At 42.3% G+C, this 20,922-nt stretch overlaps 3 protein-coding genes across 5 annotated transcripts in view; 1 reads left to right on the top strand and 2 right to left on the bottom strand.

Moving 5' to 3' along the window:
• LOC138966390 (phospholipase A-2-activating protein-like) overlaps window positions 1–20,922 on the bottom strand; it is a 37,729-nt gene that overhangs the window by 11,540 nt on the left and 5,267 nt on the right. Inside the window, exons 4-6 of the mRNA XM_070338611.1 lie at window positions 20,392–20,511; window positions 19,532–19,835; window positions 18,412–18,572 (exon numbers count right to left, since the gene is read on the bottom strand). Of these exons, the coding sequence (XP_070194712.1) occupies window positions 18,412–18,572; window positions 19,532–19,835; window positions 20,392–20,511 (585 nt within the window). The remainder of the gene's footprint in view (window positions 1–18,411; window positions 18,573–19,531; window positions 19,836–20,391; window positions 20,512–20,922) is intronic.
• On the bottom strand, window positions 1,422–18,362 carry LOC138966389 (uncharacterized protein DDB_G0284459-like). 2 transcript variants are annotated; one of them, XM_070338608.1, is made up of 6 exons: window positions 17,968–18,362; window positions 16,655–16,740; window positions 15,814–15,978; window positions 14,527–15,348; window positions 5,752–5,910; window positions 1,422–5,237 (listed from the first exon to the last, which is right to left on the bottom strand). In XM_070338608.1, the coding sequence occupies exons 1-6, from the start codon at window positions 18,063–18,065 to the stop codon at window positions 4,606–4,608; spliced, it is 1,962 nt and encodes a 653-aa protein (XP_070194709.1). In that variant the 5' UTR covers window positions 18,066–18,362; the 3' UTR covers window positions 1,422–4,605. The 2 variants fall into 2 exon arrangements, with proteins under 2 accessions (XP_070194709.1, XP_070194711.1); XM_070338610.1 differs by having other exon boundaries at window positions 17,249–18,362.
• On the top strand, window positions 8,812–14,477 carry LOC138966388 (uncharacterized). 2 transcript variants are annotated; one of them, XM_070338606.1, is made up of 3 exons: window positions 8,812–9,105; window positions 9,739–11,598; window positions 11,851–14,477. In XM_070338606.1, exons 2-3 carry the CDS (start codon window positions 10,176–10,178, stop codon window positions 13,575–13,577), a joined length of 3,150 nt encoding a protein of 1,049 aa, XP_070194707.1. In that variant the 5' UTR covers window positions 8,812–9,105; window positions 9,739–10,175; the 3' UTR covers window positions 13,578–14,477. The 2 variants fall into 2 exon arrangements, with proteins under 2 accessions (XP_070194707.1, XP_070194708.1); XM_070338607.1 differs by lacking the exon at window positions 8,812–9,105 and having other exon boundaries at window positions 9,231–11,598.

The following is a 20,922-nucleotide window of genomic DNA, read 5'->3' on the forward strand; positions in this document are numbered from 1 at the left end:
ATTTTCACGCACGGAAAAGGTTCTCTCGACCAGAATTTCCGGAATTTTCGGTAGATTTCCGTAATACCGGAATTACCACCCCAAATCCGTAATAATTCTGGACAATCCGGGAGGGTAAACAGGTCTGATGCATGCACACACACACAAGTTGGACAAAGTTAACCAATATTGACGAGGATCTTAGGTCCAGGAAGATTTTGCACACTCACACACACACACACAAGTTGGACAAAATTGACCAATATTGATGAGGATCTTAGGTCCAGGAAGATTTTGCACATGCACACACAATCTGTCACACTCACACACACACACACACACAGGCCGGATAAAACTGACCAGGATTGATGAGTCGTGAGGCCAGGAAGATTTTGCACACACACACACGTAGTCATACTCTGAGACTCTGTCACACACACACACACGCACACATACTCTGTCTCACACACACACACACACACACACACACACACACACACACATACTCGTCTACCTACATCTGTGGGGTACTTTTGCCCTGCCCTAAAATCACTACCACTGTGAGGTACTTGATAATTACCACTTATTTCGAACAGTTGGGCTTAAATGTCTGAAATGGTTTCTTTTACTGACAAATGAGATGCTGTGGGTCTGGATAAAAGCAATATTAATGTAATAGCTTCTGAAAAAATTTGCAAGTATTACACCATCATAATGGGGTATTATGCATAATGAATATTCATGAGCTGACAGGAAGTACCTCACAAAGTGTGTGTGTGTATTTTATTATTAGCTGTTGCTTTGAACCTTTGTGCTGGTGATGTCATGTGCTAGAAATGTCATAATATATTAATAATGTAATATGTTGATTGCTTTTGGTCCTGTGTCATCCGTTACACGTGTACACACACTAAATATGCTTTTTTGTGTGAATTTGCTCCTAAAAGTAAAAAAATATGTTTTATGTTACTGTGTCAAATATAATCATCTTTGGAGTAAAAATACTGCGTTTTCTGTAAAATTTCAAAAAATCATGTAGTATAATAATAATAATTAATAATAATATAACCATGGTCACACAAGTTTTTAATTTAAATTTTATTAATCTTAAATTAGCGAGGCTCTAAACTAAATTTTATTAATTTTAACTATAGAAATGTCTGATGAAATGTGGTCAGAAATGATATGGTAAACTGGTACATGTATTGAATTCTTGATTTTGGAAGGAAGAATGAGTTGTGGATGAATGTGCTGTGTGTCTGTAGTGTAGTGTTGTGTATGAGTGTACTGTGTGCCTATAGTGTAGTACTGTCTATTAGTGTACATGTACTGTGTGCCTGTAGTGGAGTGTTGTGTATGGTGTAGGGGAGGGTGGGGCAGGTAGGGTCAAAAAAATCCTTTTTCACTCTCATTCAAAGATTAACCAGTGAAAACATTTCAAACAACTTTTTAAGAAAACTTTAATCCTTTTGCAATACAATAATTCAACATTCGAAAATAAATCGTTCTAATCATGAGAGATAAACGATAAATAAAAAGGTCACCAAAAATACCCAACCTGCCCCACCACGGGGCAGGTTGGGTACCCCTGTGGGGAAGGTTGGGTCAACTTGAGAAAAACAGCTATTATCCTGCCAAAATAAAGGTAAATTAATAAATTGACTAGCTGAACGATACCACAATTAACCTGTGTACATAATTGAGATATGAAAACAACCAACCAAACAAAGAAGAACAAGAAAATTGCCAATAGTAACAACTTACCAAAAACAAACACGAAGCAAAAAATAATATTAAAAAACATCAATGGAAAATAACATAACTTCGCATGTCTGTGCGTGTTGTTATTAAAAACATAACTGAAATAAGAGGTCAGGGTTGAATACAAATGGTGCCGTTGCTGTTGCAATAAACAAAACCTGTCATTCTGTAACACAAACAATATTTATAACTCATACACATGAAATACACGCACCCATCAACACACAATCGCGCGCGTACATACAAACAAATTCACCTATGATTCATATTTCATGCAATAACAAATTTATCCTACATACGTGAGAGAGACACTCGTGAGATAATAATCGTTCAAATCACACGTGTGTATATCATGTAAATGAGGTCATGTCAAGCAAGTCTGGCAGGGACCTGTTTTTCCACTGCTTACAGGGCTGAATATTGGCGGTCGCCCGATCGCCCCCGGCGGGTTCAAATCGCGTCGGGCGGGTTCGAAATTCTGCTGAAATCGCCCGCCGTGCGGGTTCAAATTTCGCTGAAGCACAAAGTCGTCTGTCACTTCTCTACTGCCCACTCATCCCCCCCCCCCCCCCCCCACTTTGAGAAGGACTCAGGACTACCACCAATCAAGGCCAGACACAGTGGCTAGACAGCTACCCCTCTCCGCCTCACTTGACCGTGTCACCACCCCTCCAGTGCCACGAGCCGCTGGCGATTGCATCAGCAGTCAAAATAGCTACTACCCCCCCTCCCTCCCCCCTCTTTGCGCTATTCACTTCAACCCCTCTCTTATCTTATTCTGCGCTGACCAATCCTTCAGAGACTTTCCTCTCATATAAAAACTCGGTCATTGACCCCGGGTAAGAAGGTCAGTGTCTGGACAGGCAGCTGCGTTCAGATTGCAAGTACCGATCATTGACCCAGGTCTCAAGGCCAACCAGCTTTTACAATGCCTCGACTGCAGGACATTTTCAGTTAAATACACGTAAGTAAAATATGTAGGATAAACAGAATACTACATGGCTTTCGCTCGCAGTTCAATATTAAATTAAAAAAACTCGTGTAAATCTGGTACGACACAGCAAGCCATGTAGTATTCTCTATATGTAAAGAAGGGGCAGGTTGGGTAATGACGGGGCAGGTCGAGTCACTGACCCAACCTGCCCATACCCTACCTGCCCCGCACAGGGTGCACAAAGAAATCGGTCTGTTACGTTTCGATTCAATTTAAATACGAATTTAAACAGCACAATTCACTTCTAAAATGAATCAGGTGTGTATACTAAAGATATCATCCATGAGCACCCTGTTAATTCACGTATAGAACAAAAAGTATGAGAGTCAAAAAAGTCACTTACTGTCAAATTTCATGGTGAAACCACCGGATCCATACTTGCACATCACTACCATTCAAACAAATTGGCGATAGGGACGCACTGGGACATTCAAAAACATAGATCGGAAACGAAACGGGAATATCTTTTCAACATGTGTCACAAAACTATGCACGAATATAATGTTCCAAAGCATATGCCCGTAACGCTTACTTCCAATTGGTTGACTAAAATAGGAAGGTTGCGATTTTGAGTCGGGTATGGGGTTTAAGGGTGTGGAGTTGAAACATTCAATATTTTTCTCGTAGTACACACACAAGAAATGTGCATGGAAAAAGATGAAGAGAGCTGTTCGAAAACCATTTTGTCCGTGAAAAACTAAAAACATATATACCAGGACGGTGTCAAGATCAAGAAAAAACAATTTTTGCGAGCACCTGACCGATATTGCGTAAAAACAACCAACCCTGGATCTGAAATTAACGATGTCTAAAGGCATTCAAAATTTAGGTTACAACTTCTTTGAAGAAGAAGAACCAGGGCTGGGCATCGGTAGCTAGGCATGGGACAAGCATCAGTGAACGGGTCTCTCTCTCTAAAAGGGAACAACAGTGGTTAAGGAGCGAAAAACAGGGGAAAGCTATAGCGAAAAGCAGGTAAACAAAGAGGTCATAAACGTTTTTATACAAAGTAGGAAAACAAAATGAATGAACATGACACAATTTTGACATGGTCCTGTCAAAATCGCTGACGCGGCTGTCGGAAAAAAGTTGACAGTAGCACATGTAGATTTCACAAAATTCACAGCCACGAGCAGCAGAGCGGAGCTACCTGTCCGCCATGTTTTCTCCTTTGCCGCTTCAAAGTCTGTAAGCAAAATCCTGGCAGCTTCACCACTCCTGCGACGATTGAACATGATGATGTTCGACAGTGAAACCTTAGCAAGAGCATGCCATGCTGCAACTGTTGGCTCTGACCTCAGGGTGTTCAAGCACCGTTCCCTTTCCTCCGCCATATATTTTGTCACTTTCTTCATGTCTTCCGTCAGTGGCAGAACATGTGGCTTGTTGTTTTGCTTTGAGGCCAATGTTGAGAGGGCAGCAGATGAGATGTGTTCTTTCCAGTCAGAATCGCATAGATCCACGAAGTCCGCAGACACTTGCTGCAGTTCACTGTTTCCCTCTATGAGTGCTTGACTTCTCAGAATTGTCGCACACTTCTTGAGAGAATGCCCAATCTTAAGGGCCAGTGATGGATTTTCATAAACATGTGTGAGTGAATCATACCCACAGAGTTTTTTGACAGCAGAAATCACCACAAGGAACTTGTCGGGACGAATACAAGATTGAAGTGCTGTGATTGTAGAGTCCTCTTCTCTGGCTACCAACAAGAACCGGGCAAGCTCTCTGATTTTTTGCCGCATGAATTGTCGTCTGTGCTGCAAGTGGCCATGTTTCTGATACAGTTTTTCGCCGAACTTCACAATGAGGTGATCTCTTTTAGCAACAAAAGTGAAGCCATCAGAATGCATGCCATCAAAAATGTTTTCCTTCTAGCCTCCGCTGCACTCCATGTTGGATGGAAGCAAAGATTCAGCTCTGGATATGACGTTTCTTCCGTTTTTTGAAGTTTTCCGGAATTTGCAGCGTTGTTGGTGCCGCCACAGTTCGTTTCTTACAAAGAAGCCCAGGCAAAATTCACAGGGGATGTAGCACAGAGGGTTCACTTTTTCTGAGGGTGATCGCCAGGGTATTAGTTTACCCTTGTTTTTTTTAAGAACGCGACAGTTGTAATAATAGTTACCAAGGTTCCGCACTCTTTCCAGCAGAAAACGCCTTTCTGCTGAGTTCTTGGGGTTAGACAAAATTTCCACTATTTCAGGTTCCTTCTTATGTTTCGAAAACTGGTGTTTAGCGAGGTTGGTGCTTGGGGAGTTACAGAACTTGCACCAGTTCTCTTTATCGTACACTCTTTTGCCATTTGTATTTGCGGCAATATGGATTCTTATGCCGCTTGGTCGAGTATTGGTCGACGATGAAGGTTTAGATGCTGGCTGGGATGAAGATTTACTCCCGCTTGGTCGAGTGATGCTTCTGGACGATGAAGAAGAGGGTGGCTGTGATGAGGTGTAGAGACCTGCAGCTTTTAGAGATTCAGATGGAATACCTGGTGACCACCTTGCACCTGTTCACACACACACACAAGAACGCATACTTTTATTTTTTTATTCACAACTTACTGAATTTTTTTTAGCTAGAGTCAGAAATATTATTACATATTGCTTATAGCCCAGCAGACAGACAAACTAAAAACAGAGTTCGGAATTGGTGAAACCAAAATGGTCCCACCGCTCGATCACATCTCCGACAATGGCCGATGTCAAAGGTCAGTTTGCCGTGGACCAATAGAATGTACATGGCATAGGCATGTGCAGTCAATCAGTGTAACATTACACATGATTACCCCCACCCCCACACCGTTCATGTTAACTTTATTACTTGCTCAAATTGCTGTCAACATACCTCAGTCTTTAATTACAATGGAATACAACAAAAAATTCCATAACAAAACAAAAACACTTATCAAAGAAAACTTACCTCTTTTTTAGAAACTACATGATTGTTATCCACATGTAATCCTTATTCAACCTTTTTAACGTAATACGAATGCTAATAAAAAAAGGATGAGACTAACTAACCATCAGATTTACGTAGAAAGGGAAAGATGATGGACTCATCGGATTCACTGGTGGTCCCTGGCACTCCACATGGTGCTGTGGCGTCATTGTTGCTCGAGTCAGTGTCATCTTCTGAGCCGGGAAGATAGTCATCGTCCGAGTCGCTGTAAGAAGACCACTCTGGAAACAAACAGATTTAATTAGGCCAAAGAAAAAAACAAGAGCAAAGCTCATACGACTCACATGCATGACCTTGACCTCAATATGACCTTGACTTTCAAGTGACCTTGAAGGTCAAGGTCAAACAACAACATGGCAAATTACACTAAGAACACATTTTTTTGCAACTTTTGCAAATTTTTCCTACCTAAATACACATGACCTTCACCCAAGGTCAAGGTCACCCAAGACAAGACTGTTAATTTTAACAACCAGAAGCACAACAGTGTTTAGTATGAGTTTCTACCAAGAGACAAGGTCAATTTTAGTGGTTCACAGACCTGTTTTGGTCACAATTCAGAGCGGTCAAAGTGACCTTGACCTTGAAGATACGTAACCAAAAGTGTATCAGTATGAAAGAATAACATGTGCCTCACCCAATTAGGAAAGTTTGGAAGAGTTAACTTCCATAGTTAAGGGTCAAGGTCACTTTAAAATATGCATACAATCCAAATTTGAAGGACCCCTGTGACCTTGATCTTGCAGCAAGATCAACCAAACTTATATCAAAAGATAGGGCTTACTTTGATCTATAAACCACGTATAGGTGAGGTAGCCATTATCAATAGCTTGGGAGAAAATTGGGAAAATGTGAAAAATAGCTGTTTTTGAGACAACATTTATGGCCCCTGTGACCTTGACCTTGATGCAAGGTCAAGTTACCATGTATGTTTTTTGAGGCCTTGTCACCATGCACCATCATGCCACATTTGGTGCTGATAGGCCTAATAGTGTCTGAGAAAATTCCAACGTTTAAGTTTTCGGACGGACGGACGGACGGCCGGCCGCCCGGACGACTAGGGTGAGTACATAGACTCACTTTGCTTCGCATGTGAGTCAAAAATACATGTTAAGGTTGTTAAGATACTCTGATCAGAATTCAGGACAACTTGATAAAAACTTGGTATGAATGTAGGTTACACATAGGGATCAATGGAAATGGAAAAGGTGGGGATAGTGTGCACCCCTTCTTCATAAATTTTAGATACCCCATAGACCCAGTGAATGGATACACACACTACCTGCTAACGTAAGGTAGATGAACGCACACACACACAGTTTAATATTTTTCACACAATCATATGAAAGTGTGCACCACTTCATTTTTGCTTCTTTGCCCAGTAGTGTTCTCTTTCAGATATGGCTGACAATGAAGGAAACATAAATTGAAGTTGAAAAAGACGCACAGATTTGTCAGAGCTAACACAATGACTACCTCACAATGTGTGTGTACCACCACAACCTTGGCTTTGGATTAAATACACACATTACCCCACAATGATGTTAAGATGCATGGACACACACACATATGATTAAAAAGCGCTGGTCATCTAAAAACTTTAAAAAAAATGCATATCAGACACTGATCAGAATTCAGGACAATTTGATAAAACTTGGTATGAATGTAGGTTACACATAGGGATCAATGGAAATTGAAAAGGTGGGGATAGTGTGCACCCCTTCTTCATAAATTTTAGATACCCCATAGACCCAGTGAATAGATACACACACTACCTGCTAACGTAAGGTAGATGAACGCACACACACACAGTTTAATATTTTTCACACAATCATATGAAAGTGTGCACCGCTTCATTTTTGCTTCTTTGCCCAGTAGTGTTCTCTTTCAGATATGGTTGACAATGAAGGAAACATAAATTGAAGTTGAAAAAGGCGCACAGATTTGTCAGAGCTAACACAATGACTACCTCACAATGTGTGTGTACCACCACAACCTTGGCTTTGGATTAAATATACACATTACCCCACAATGATGTTAAGATGCATGGACACACACACATATGATTAAAAAGCGCTGGTCATCTAAAAAACTTTAAAAAAAATGCACATCAGACACTGATCAGAATTCAGGACAATTTGATAAAACTTGGTATGAATGTAGGTTACACATAGGGATCAATGGAAATGGAAAAGGTGGGGATAGTGTGCACCCCTTCTTCATAAATTTTAGATACCCCATAGACCCAGTGAATAGATACACACACTACCTGCTAACGTAAGGTAGATGAACGCACACACACACAGTTTAATATTTTTCACACAATCATATGAAAGTGTGCACCGCTTCATTTTTGCTTCTTTGCCCAGTAGTGTTCTCTTTCAGATATGGTTGACAATGAAGGAAACATAAATTGAAGTTGAAAAAGACGCACAGATTTGTCAGAGCTAACACAATGACTACCTCTCAATGTGTGTGTACCACCACAACCTTGGCTTTGGATTAAATACACACATTACCCCACAATGATGTTAAGATGCATGGACACACACACATATGATTAAAAAGCGCTGGTCATCTAAAAACTTTAAAAAAATGCACATCAGACACTTACAAAACACTTTTCAGTCAGGTAAGACCAAAGGACATTACACTCAATGAACTAATGTGTTTCTGAGAGTTCAATGACCCATCAATTCAAAGCAAATAATTATACTAGGTACCGGCAGTGCTATCAGCAGCAGTGCGGGAAAGGCAAAACTTGAGTGAAATATGGCACTTTTCAACTTACTCTGCTTCAGCAATTACTAACCAAATTTTAAAAAAAATGGTATCAAAATAAAGATCATTTTTTCAATCTTTTATTAATGTGTCTTGTTTTGTCAAATATGAGTGTGTGAGAGAGAAATTTAATTCCAAACTTGACCACGGTCGGCAAATCCCTCGGTGGCTGACGCTCCTTTTCTCGCGTTGCTTTGAACCACGATCTACAGCTGTTGGGGAAATTCTTTTCTGCTTGACCCCACAACCTTCAAATTAGCATATAATTACCATATTTTGGTTCATCTCTTCCTGTAGATTGTTTTCGTATAAGTTTTATTCCCAAAGAATGGATGGAAAATTTTGAACTTTTAGTTCAAAACTATTGCTTGTTTTTAAACCTTTGTATCTCACAAACCGTACAAAATACACTGCAAGTCTTATAGTGCGCTGGAAAGCTTGTTTTCTGCTGAAAACAGTGATATACGAAACTAAGAGGTCAGGTCAATGGGAGCCAATCGCAAGCCGGGAAAGCCGACCTTCACATTCAAACCACACACATGTTCGCATGTCAACAATGGCGAATCGAGGTTCAAATGCTGCGATTGAGAACAGTACAGATTACCCTTGGCTCAACGCATTCAGGCCTTTCATCGGTAAATATTGTTTTGTTTTGTTGTATTAAAGTTATCTAAAGAAGCTTAGGCCTATATTTTGTTTCTCTTGTCTGTATCTTCGTGTAGATTGTAAATCAAAGTGGTGAAGTGGACCGGTCTGAAATTGTACTGTGTTTCGCTCATACGCTACTGGTGTCGAAGCTTTTTATTTTTCTTGCTGTCTTTCCTGTTGACTTTATGTACTTTGGTTGATACTTTGAACTTATTTGATAGTATTTTTGTCATTATTGTAACAGGATGGCACATTTAAGCGTAGATATTGACTGTTGTGTACGAAAGTGTTAGACCGGAAGTAAGGCGTCGAAGGTTTCAAAGAATAACTCAGTCAGGTTTCGTTTTCTACTATTTGGCTTTTTTCGTGTTGTAGCCTGAAAGAAATAATTCTTTACGTGAAAAGTGCACCTTGTTTACACGCAATTGCTTCTCAGATATAGTTTTAGAAGTGCAAAAGTCCACATTTAAGTGCTCTCTCTCTCTCTCTTTTAAAAAAAAATTTTTAGAGCAAAAGTGAAGTAACTATTATCATAGAGTTCAAAACAAAACACAGATGAGACAAACCATTTGATTTAAAGATGTCAATTTACTCATGAGTTTTGTTTTTATTTTATTCAGAAGATGACAACTTTGATCGACTAAGCAGATGGATGTCAAGCGCAGGACGAGGAAGAAAAGTTGCCCTCCCCAAGCATCAAGTCCTTACAAATCGTCTCCTCATCCAACTTGATCAGTTGCGGCTTCAGCTTGGGAAATCATGGGAGGATATGGAGACTCTGTTTTCTTCCATCTGTGACAACAGTCTTCTTCTTCATACAACCCTGAAGGAAGAGGTCAGGCGTGCAAACAAACAAGCTGCTGAAGTCCACTCTAGTGAAGGTGATATTGTTGCATTTGTGTATGCTGATGTGGGCGAGGAAATTAATACCAGAAACATTGGGCCCTTCTTGCAGAAGTTGTGACTTACAAGACGCCATCTTCTGTCTCCTGACTCTCTGTGTGACCTGCCCAGCCCTACAGAACTAGTGACAAATGGGACACTAATTGACTTACTCATGTTCCAGAAAGACGAGAGGCATACTTTGTGCAGGCAGTGGTTTACACATGTTGGACTTAACATTTCAGACTTGTCTGACAAGCAGCTTAGAGCAAGACTCGACAAAGTACGCAAACCATATGACACTTTCTCTAAAAGTCTGCACAGAGGCAACAACGAGGCGAAGCTGAAAGACTATTTATTTCAACAGCAGTCTCATTTTCCCCTGGTATCTGCGATGCCTACTGTCCCGTCTGTTGTGCCTTGTGCAATAGAGAATGCACCTGCAACACCCCCAGCTGACCATCCAACCGGAGATGAATTGACTCATCTAAAGATTGCATCAAGTGGCAGGCAGTTAGCTGCACTACGCAGGAGCAATGAAGAGCTCAGTGGGAGTCTGTTGGAAGCAAAGAACCGAGAGATGATTTACAAGGACCTTCTCAAAGAGAAAACTCAAAGCGTAACCATCTTGCAGGCAGACTTGACAAAACTTCAAGGCAAAGCTGAACGTAGTGCATCTCACATAAAATGTGTGGAAACCCAGTTGTGCAGTGCCAAGGAGTACATCGGCAAAATTCGGCAAACAAACTTTTACAAGAGACTGAAAAGGCAGGAAACCAACTTAAAAAAGAGAGAAGAAAATCTGAAAGATCATGAGGATGGTGGGTGCATTCAAACAATTGAGCGTCTGAAGCACAAACTCAAGTTGTGTCAGACTGCTAATTCAAGTCTGAGAGCCAAATTGAACAGTGTGAAGGAGAAGCGACAACAAGACTTGGACAGACATAATCAGCTGACTGCTGATCTTCTTGAAGAAGCTGTAGTACATACTGTGAAGACAACAGAGGAGGGCCCCAGGAAGAAATTCACGCATGATGTCATCAAAACTACCATTGGACTCATTTCTTGTGGGGTTTCTGCAAAGAACAGTGGCCATGTCATCCAAACAGTTGCGCGCAATCTGTTCCACACCGATATCGACGACAAAGATGTACCATCTGAACGCACATCTCTGCGGTTTGCGGATCAAGGGCACTACCTGGCTAAATACCATGTTGCCGAGACTGTGCTTGACTCTGACAATTTTGATATTCATTTTGACGGAACAACACGGGACCACCGGAAATATGTGGGTCAACAAGTGACCACAAGTGCAGGGTCCCTCAGCTGTGGATTCACAGAGGTAGCTACAGAAGACGCCAAGACTCTTGTGGATGTTACCGTCAGTCTCCTCCAAGAAGTGGCGCAAGTCTACGACAAAGACGACACAGAACGCTGCTTCAAAGCAGCTCTGCAGAAGTGTTCAGGACTGATGTCTGACAGAGCCGCTCCAAACAAGCTCATGAAGAAAGACTTCAACGACCTCAGAAAGGCAACCCTGGGGACAGAGGAGGATCTCCAGTTCCTGTACTGCAACGCCCATTACTTGCTTGGACTTGGTGAGTAAACACATTTCACAGCTTTGTACATGTGTTTCACTGTATCAGTGTCTGTGTCTATTATAAAGGTTAACCTCTATGCAGAGTGTGCTGTAAATGTAATGTGTAAATGATACATTTTTAAGTCTGTATTTTAAACTGTGTGTTTGTTCTGTATTACTATCTAGTATCACTTTGTATCTCTACAATGTCAGCAAATGTGTGTGAATCACTGAATGCTGTATCTTATATTCTTAATTCTGACTGTTTCAGGCACAAGTGCAGAGAAGTCACTGAAAGAACTACAGACCGAGTGGGGGCAGCAGCGTATTGGCCGAGACAACGCAGCTCAGTTTGGACATTGGCAGGCAAAGGAGGCAGCAGCTGTTCGCTATGTGCGGATGGCCTGCGAGGTTCTAGGACCCAGGGGCGATGATCAATGTGGCTGCAGAGATGCATGGCTTGCATACTGTGAGATGACCAACAAGACGTCTACTGTGCCAAGCTTCAAATCTAACCGGTTTAACAGCATCTTTTATGGTGCAACAAAGCTGCTGGCACACCGTGACGACATCATAGAGTTCCTGTCAGATTACATGCCGAGCAGGAACCAGAAGCTGGAAAGTGTGTTGAAGGATGCCCAGAGTGAAGAGGTGAACGTTTTTGTTGCCACGCTTGCCATGGTCTACGAGAGGATCACAGGACCTTACTGGACTCTACTGTGTGCTGGGGAGACGAGCTATGCAGAGTTTTTCTTGCCTGTTGTGGAGCTGCACGCACAGCTGAGAGAGTGGAGAGATGACAGTGCCTCCATTTTCAGCCCCCATGTGCCATCACTCTTCAGTATCCAAGTACCAGACGCATCGTCACTTGCAGCACTCCTAGATCTGGATGAGGCGACACAACAGAAAGTGCAGCGTGCCTTCAGCCACTTCTGTGTCAACTTTGTTGCTGTCACTGAGCGACAGTTGGACGACTTCCTGCCTGGTGGCCGATACCATGCTGTTCAGGATCCACAAGTGTTGGAGCGGCTGCGGCATTCACACATCACCAACCTCTTGGGAGAAGCCTGCTTTGGGGATCTCGATATTTCCATTTACACGCACCGCAACTCCTCAGTCCACCACCACAGCACTCTGACCATGTTGAAACGGAACAAAACAATGAAGGCTTGGTTCAACCAGAAGTCCAATGAGGAACAAAGGCAACTTCTTCTGAATGCATCCAGTAGTGGTCCTGAAATGCGAAAGCGTCACCGAGAGAATGACAGAGAGGTGAAAGCCAGCAAAAGACAGAAGCTACAGCTTCAGCAGCAGCGGACAGAGGCAGATCGACAGAAGAAGGCAAGGGAGAAGGCAGATATTGCTCAAGAGATCCGTCAAGATGGGGGAGCCTGCAGCAGTGCTGGTGATGTCGACAGGCTGCTAGAACGAAAAGCTCTGCAAAGAGAAAAACTGGCTGCTCTGAAGACCCAGATTCGCTTTTTCCGGCATGTCCTGGGATTCAAGTCTGAGCTTCTGAAGCTCACACAGGACCTTCCAGGCCTGGAACAGTCTCTGAAGGAGTTCCTTGCGTCCCAGGACCCATTCCCAGAACACAGGGACAGGGTGGACAACAACCTTGATGAGGAAGACGAGCCATCAGAGTCCGACTCCTCTGCTTCAGAGCATGAGAACGACCAGCGAGTAGATAGCGACGGGTTTTCATTTGCCCAGACAGGTCAGACAGTGGCAGTGTTCTACGATGAAACATTTCATGTGGGCACTGTTACAAACATTCTAAGCGCAGATGAGGCAAAAGTAAACTTTTTAAAGAAGAGCTCTCTGGACAACAACAGATTTTCTTGGCCAGCCAAAGAAGACAGTGACACCGTCAGCAGTGTGTTTGTGTTTGCATGGGACTTTTTGTTAGAACCGATCTCCACAAATGCACGGATGTGGCATGTCCCAAACAGCACTCTCCAGGAACAATATAACTTGTATGTGGAGAAGTACTGTTGATAAGTAAAACCAGGCAGATCACAATCAGTGAGTAAGTGGATTTCTGTCATTTGTGATTCAGTTTCGTTACAGAAGGTCTTTACTTTTTTCTGATATTTTTAAGAATTAACTTTCAAAAGTGGTGTGTTCAATTTCCACAAAAGAGATGTATCCAAGAGTATGTTGCATTTTGTGACTGCTGTCAAAATTTGATGCATATTTGTCCAGTAGTTCAAAAGTTACAGGCAGTTAAAGTTTGCATATTTCAGGGTTCCTCCGATCTTCATTTCCGCCTGTCAAAATGGTGAAATTCCTGATTTTGGCTCCCTCATTGTGACTGAATGAAGACAACCACATGTCTGTAATTGAAGATTTCTTAAGTATATACTATTGAGAGTAGAAATCAGAAGAATTAATGTGTTTTGATGTCTTTTTGTTTGTTAAAAAAATTCCTAAACGTGCCCAATTATCAATTTTCTGCCATTTGCCACGCCCCCAAATAGCCTTTTTTTCAATATTGACAGCTTCAGTACAAGTGTATCTCTACATCCTATCCTATTTCATTGATATTTTTGTGTTCTGCAGGCACATGTTAGCAAGATAAACTTGTTTAAGATGGGCATTTACTTAGTACTCAAATGGTGTGTGACCTCAAAAATGGAGAAAATGTGAATACGCACCGCTTAACGCTAACTGTAAACTTTAAAAATCAGATATCTCAGGAAGTATTTGAGATAGAACCTTACTTTTTGTTTTGTTATTCTTGTTTTATACAGAAGAATAAGAACATCTCAAAACATTAGGAGATTTTTCAGACTCATTTTTTGACTGCCGGTACCTAATTATACATGGGTGAAACCTGGCAGCTGTTGTTGTATATATAGCTCTTTCAGAATATAAAAATGCCTGGGATCCTGAAAAGTTTCACACCTGATTATACAAAATAATATAGAAAAGATGAAGGCCTCACCTCTAGCAGGTTCAGCTGGTTGACGAAATCCTCGCCTTCCGTCGCTGGTCTTTGGCCTGGCACCCTGCCCTGGACTGCGTGAAGACTGAGGTGGGCATCCCTGGCGCCCAGGGAAGTCCCTTCTGTCGTTGCCACGGTGACCACCCCGGCCCCCACTGTCCTCTCGGTTCCTGTCGCAGTCACCGCCTGACCTCCAGCCGGTCTTGACAAAGCGGACCTCGTCCTCTCTCTCCTGGTTTCTCTCTCGCTGTCTGCCCTCTCGCTCTCGGTACCTTTTTTTTCCCTTATCTCTGTCTCTTCCTCCGTCTCTATCCCTTCCTGCGTCTATGTCTCTGTCTCTGTTCCTCCCCCTTCCTTCGTCTCTGCCCCGACCTCTGTCTCTTCCGCTGTCACTGTCCCCCTCCGAATCTCTATCTTTCCTCTCTTTGTCTGGGTCGTCCTCTCTGCTCCTGCTCTCTCTCGGGCTGCGGTCACGGTCTCTCTTCTCTCGCTCAAACTGATCTTGGTCACGGTCTCGTTCTTGGCCGGAAGACCTCTCCCTGTCTGTGCGAACGGGATCTCTGTCTCTGTTGTCGTCCCTGCTGCATCTGTCTCGCCCACTGTCTTTGTCTCGTTCCTTCTCTCTGCTCCTGTCTCTCTCCTTGTCCCTCTCCTTCTCTTCTTTCAGCTTATCCTCTCTGGGTGATCGTGACCTTCTTGCCCTCTCCTTGGACCTTGACCTGCATGACCTTTCGCTGCGGTCGCTGTCTCCAGGGGAGCAGCTCTGAGAGCGCCTCATCCTGCTGGACTCCGAGTCCCTGGACTTCTCATCCCTATCTCGGCCTGCAAATAAGAAAGAAAATACAATGAACATAGCACAATTGAGTTTTTCAAATTCACTTTGTCCCTTTCTGAGAATTTGCTTTACCCCTCTATCTGTTGATCCAGACATGGGATGATACAACGACACGTCTTATTCTACGATCGATAGACAAGGGGTTAACCTTCGCAATACCCGCTAAAAAACTTACGCGCAGTACCTCGTGGGTGCAAAACAACCCATGGTTTTTACATAGGCACTAACTTAATAGGCACTAAGGCCGTAGGACATTATGTACTAAATGAACTAATGTGTTTCTGAGAGTTCAAATACCCATCAATTCAAAGCAAATAATTATACATGGGTGAAACCTGGCAGCTGTTGTTGTATATATATATATAGCTCTTTCAGAATTTAATAATGCCTGGGAACCTGAAAAGTTTCACACCTGATTATACAAAAGAATACAGAAAAGATGAAGGCCTCACCTCCAGCAGATTCGGCTGACTGATGAAATCCTTGCCTCGTACCCTGCCCTAGACTGCGTGAAAGCTCAGGTGGGCGTCCCGGACGCGCATTGAAGCCAATGGTGTTGGTCCTATTGTCCGTTTTGTTCACCTCTTCCACTTGTACAATGCCGTCACTAGGAGTTTCTGCCACCACACAGAAAAAATGTTATGTGAAAACTTTTTTTTTTCAGGCAATTTTCACTGAATTTCAGGCAGCTATTCGTTGAAGGTTTACATTTTGTATTGTTTGTATGTTCGTCTTATTTGGGGCGAATACGGAAACCCTGTTATTGATATTTAATCTCTCACCTGTAGTCAAACGCTCCTTATTCATATATGTATATGAGGCCATCCACGATACTGGGCATGGCTTCCATGTAATTTACACAATGTTGTGTAATCACAGGTGTGATTTTGGAGAAAACACTTATTGGCTGTTAATAATGCCATTCTTTTATTATGCCCTTCTCATATATTGTAGCTTTATATGTGATCCAGTTCAAAGTTGTTTGCTATAAAATTGTTTTGGTGACAGAGAATCAACTTGGAAACCATGTAACCAACATCATGATCAGCACTTGCGTCAACAAAAACCCATTTTTCAGCCAAACTGTTTCAAGCATCTAAATTCCACTATCATATCATGTCCCAGCTGCCATAAACCCCAAACATCTGTGTACCAAATCAGTTTCCCAGTATCATGGACGGCCACATAATTATACAAACTTCCACATAAAGAAGAAATGCTCACAGTCACAGCGCTGTGAATGTAAAGTCTGAAATGTTTTTGTTCTTCTGAAATGTGTTTTGCGAAGCTTACCTGCTGTAGCTTTGAGCTGATTCAAAGCCAGCTTCAGAAGCATGCTGCCTCTGCTATTGGGGGGAAACTTCTGCGACATTTCAAACCTGAAAAAAACAAACCAGTACTGAGTACATGTACAACAGAAACAAACCAATTGAGCAACTAGTTCCTGAAGGGCTTCTGAAAGGGCCATTTCACTGGTAGACGTTTGCGAGGAGAAGGAAGAAGGAAAAGATAGAGAAGAAGAAGGAAAAGACGAAGACTGAACAGGGGGAGAAGAAGATAAAATGGAAGAAAGAGAAGAAGATGGAAGAAAAGGAAGAAGACAAGAAAAGAACAACTTTACAGGACGGGAACCCAGTTTCCGTGCAAACGCTATTTTCGGGTTGCAGTCTATTCTGCCAAGGATTTTGACGTCATTGGTGACGAAGTTTAACGCAGGAGTGGTCAGACGAGATCTGTGCCAAAAATCACGGACGATGCCGATCAACTGATAACGATTTTGTTTTCTTGAATCTCTCCGAGCGAAAATGGAGCATTTTTCCTAAGGCACTATTTTGAGAATCTTTGACAGCCTCACTTGCGATCCAGACGCACGTTTGAAAATCTTACATGTTGTCGTCTGCTACTGCATGATCTAAATGATTGGGAAAGTGCCTCATTTTGATTGAAAATCAGCTCAGTTTGTTAAGAAAAATCGTAACACCAGTAATACGTCTTATATCCGTGGACGGGCAACCCCGTGCGATAAAGTGACCAAATGAACGAAACCATTTGCGGATTCACCATTTGGGAATACGCGTTGCCTTTGCGACCGATACCTAAAACTTTTCAAACAAGAGCTATTGAACGGAAGAGTAAAGACGTGTTCGACTCTTCATGACATCAAGCAGGTCAAAAATCGGTAAATTAAATCGATTTTCTAATAAAAGTTTCAGTTGCACGGAAACAGGGGACGGTTTGAAGAAGTGGCCATTGTCACATGCTTCGTTCTTTCCCGTACATTTCTGCTTCTTGATCATGCCGAGTCTAAATTTTGGTCTCGTCCGTTTCTGTTTTGATTGAACTTAACAAGCCGCATATATTTTGAAAGGAAGCTTTTCAAGCTTCAATGAAAGGTGACGAAAACCCTTATTAGCACGGAAACCGGGTCTCCGAGTATAGATCTACAACAAACTTTTACAAAGTCGAGACAACAGAAGTCTTCTGAGAAGAATTTCAGCTGACGCCAAATATATGACCACTAACTGTCTACAGTGCCGACATGGTGAAACCATTCTGAAATTCTGAAAACTGTCTGGTGTACAAATAAAGGTTTGGCACAAACTTACCTCAATGAGTCTGCCGCAGTGAACAAAATACAAATGGCGTCACGCACATGCCTGAACTTGTCCACTTGCGCATGCGCCGAAGGACGTGATGTCACCATGACGTCACCTCATTATCTTCTCCAATAAAAACTGTGTGTGCAGCTGAAATCACCCACTGTGTGTGTGTGTAGGCACGGGTTCCCGGGCGTTACTATGGGGTATTGCAGATAATCATATAAAACGCATCACAATGATATTTGTAAGCGGTCTAAGGGGTTTGCCTTGTGGGGAATAGGAAAAAATACCCCATAAATTTTTGATACCCCTTAGGCCCGGTGAAAAGGTGTACACACTACCTCATAACGTAAGGTAGACAAACCCACACACACACACACACACACACACACACACACACACACACACACACACACACACACACACACACACAGGCCGGATAAAACTGACCAGGATTGATGAGAGCCTCAGCTCCAGGCAGATCGTCCTTGTTGATGTCTCCCAGCTGCGTGGGTATTTCCTGGCTTGCTACAAGGTCTTCGAATGCCTGCTGGTCTTCCTGGGACGCCATTCTGGATGCTTCCGTTGTGAACGTTCGCATGATTCCATCACTAAAAAACAAAACAAAAACTCAGCTTAATCAAATGTACTGTTCCAGGACTGTGTTTGTTTCATTCATGGGCTGAAACTCCCACGGCTTTTACGTATATGACTGTTTTTACCCCGCCATTTAGGCAGCCATACACAGCTTTCGGGGGATGTCCCAGGACTAACTAAGGAGCAATTCTGCAGTAAGCTTCAGGCAAATGCTGCTGAAAACTAGGCAAGCTAATGTCAAATAACTTACTTGTTATCTCTAACCTTTATTTAGTTCTCTCTTTTATTACCAAATATCATTTCATGAAACTCTACCCAGACTTTGCTTCAGGCTTGTTCAGATTGTGAAACAGAATTAAATTATACCAATACCATTGAATCATACCAAACATTTTGATCATCTATTTTGGAAAGGACAACATTCATAGATCGTTACACTTACAGTACCTTTTCTCATCACTATCTGTCTGTTGTGTATATTGCTTGTTCACTTTTAATGATTGACGGGTCTAAGACATTGTGAAAGTTTTTCTTTTTCTGTAAATCAACATTCCCCAAACAACCTAAAATAAAGCTATGACTGTCATTGAACGCACACCAAAAGAGTCTGAGACTAAATTAATTTTTAGACTAAAAGTAAAACTACACTTAATCTTCATGCAAAGGCAACTGTTAGAGCAATGCAATACTGTGCTCAAATACCATTTATAAGTCTGTGTAACAAACCCACTAATGCACTACGAACACACCAGAAAAAAGAGACTGATGTATTTGTTCCAACAATGTCCTGTAAAAAGTAATTTAGAAGAATCACACACACACGCACACATACATACAAAAGCACACATACAAACATAATTATGTACTTTATACAGGCTCAGAAACTTCAATTTCAAAGAAAACAAAACAGACAATTTAGTTTTATGCGCATGGAAGGTCAAAATAGCAAACCTGTTCCGCAAATAAGACTTACCTGGACCCACTGACAATGTCTCCGTTTCCTAGCGCAGTGACGCACCACACAGACTGTGTGGGGTGGGGGATGGTCTGCACACACTCTCCATCCTTCCACACCCGCACCGTGCGGTCCTCACCACCAGTCACAAAGTCAGTGCCGTTGGGAAGCAGCGAGATGCTGTACACATAGTTGGTGTGTCCATAATACACACCAGTGCAGTCGCCTGTTGTCAGCCAACGACGGATGGTGGCATCGTTGGAGCAAGATAAGAAGGAGCCTTCGTCCACGACTACAAGGCTGCGTACACAATCCTCGTGACCTGCAAATTGTGGGTTGAATGAAAATACGTGTAACACTAACAATAAATGAATTTGTTTTCTTTACTGTTTAGCGTCTTTGATCAAAGACCACTTATTCTAAGTGGCGAAAAACTTGTACAGCACAGAAATCATATCAACAGCAGTTACAACTGCAGTTCCGCATAACAATTTTCTTCTCTTATTACAAGGCGTAAATGCTGGAGAGAAAAAACCATCTGCCAGCATGAAATCTTTGAATTAAGTTTGACCATGGTTGAATAATAAAAAAAAAACCGTCTTGATCGAGGCAGAGCAGCAATTAAATTTAAAACCTAAAGCAGGAATACTAACTTGTAGTTCTGAAACAATAAATTCATATCTCTTCATGACATAACTTCAGCGAAAGTATAATTTGTGTGAAAACAAATTTGCCAGCACTAGAACGACAACACAAATTCCTTCATGACATGACTTCAGCAAAAGTATAATTTGTGTGAAAACAAATTTTCCAGCACTAGTTCTGTGACGTGCCTTTAGCTTGATTCCTACCAAAAACAGAGTGAAAGGTATACTGACCATTGAACGTTTGCTCCACCTTCCCAGCCTTCCACATCTTGATGGACTTGTCTGCAGAACCTGTCAGCATCAGCCCTTTCTCTGATATCACCGCCACTGCCCACACCGCTGATTCATGACCTGTACATGTGGTCCAGTTATTAGATTTCTTCTTCTTCTTTGTTCATGGGCTTAGACTCCCACGTTCACTCATGTTTTTAGCACGAGTAGATTTTTACGTGTATGACCGTTTTTACCCCGCCATTCAGGCAGCATACGCCAATTTCGGGGGAGGCATGCTGGGTATTTTCATGTTTCTATAACCCACCGAACTCTGACATGGATTACAGGATCTTTTCCGTGCGCACTTGGTCTTGGTCTTGTGCTTGCATGTACACACAAAGGGGGTTAAGTCACTAGCAGGTCTGCACATAAGTTGACCTGGGAGATCGGAAAAATCTCCACTCTTAACCAACCAGACGGCAGCGACCGGGATTCCAACTCACGACCTCCCGATTAGGAGGCCGACGTCTTACCACCACACCACTGCGC

Source organism: Littorina saxatilis, linkage group LG5 (assembly GCF_037325665.1).
Source record: "Littorina saxatilis isolate snail1 linkage group LG5, US_GU_Lsax_2.0, whole genome shotgun sequence".
NCBI classification, from domain to species: Eukaryota; Metazoa; Mollusca; class Gastropoda; order Littorinimorpha; family Littorinidae; genus Littorina; species Littorina saxatilis.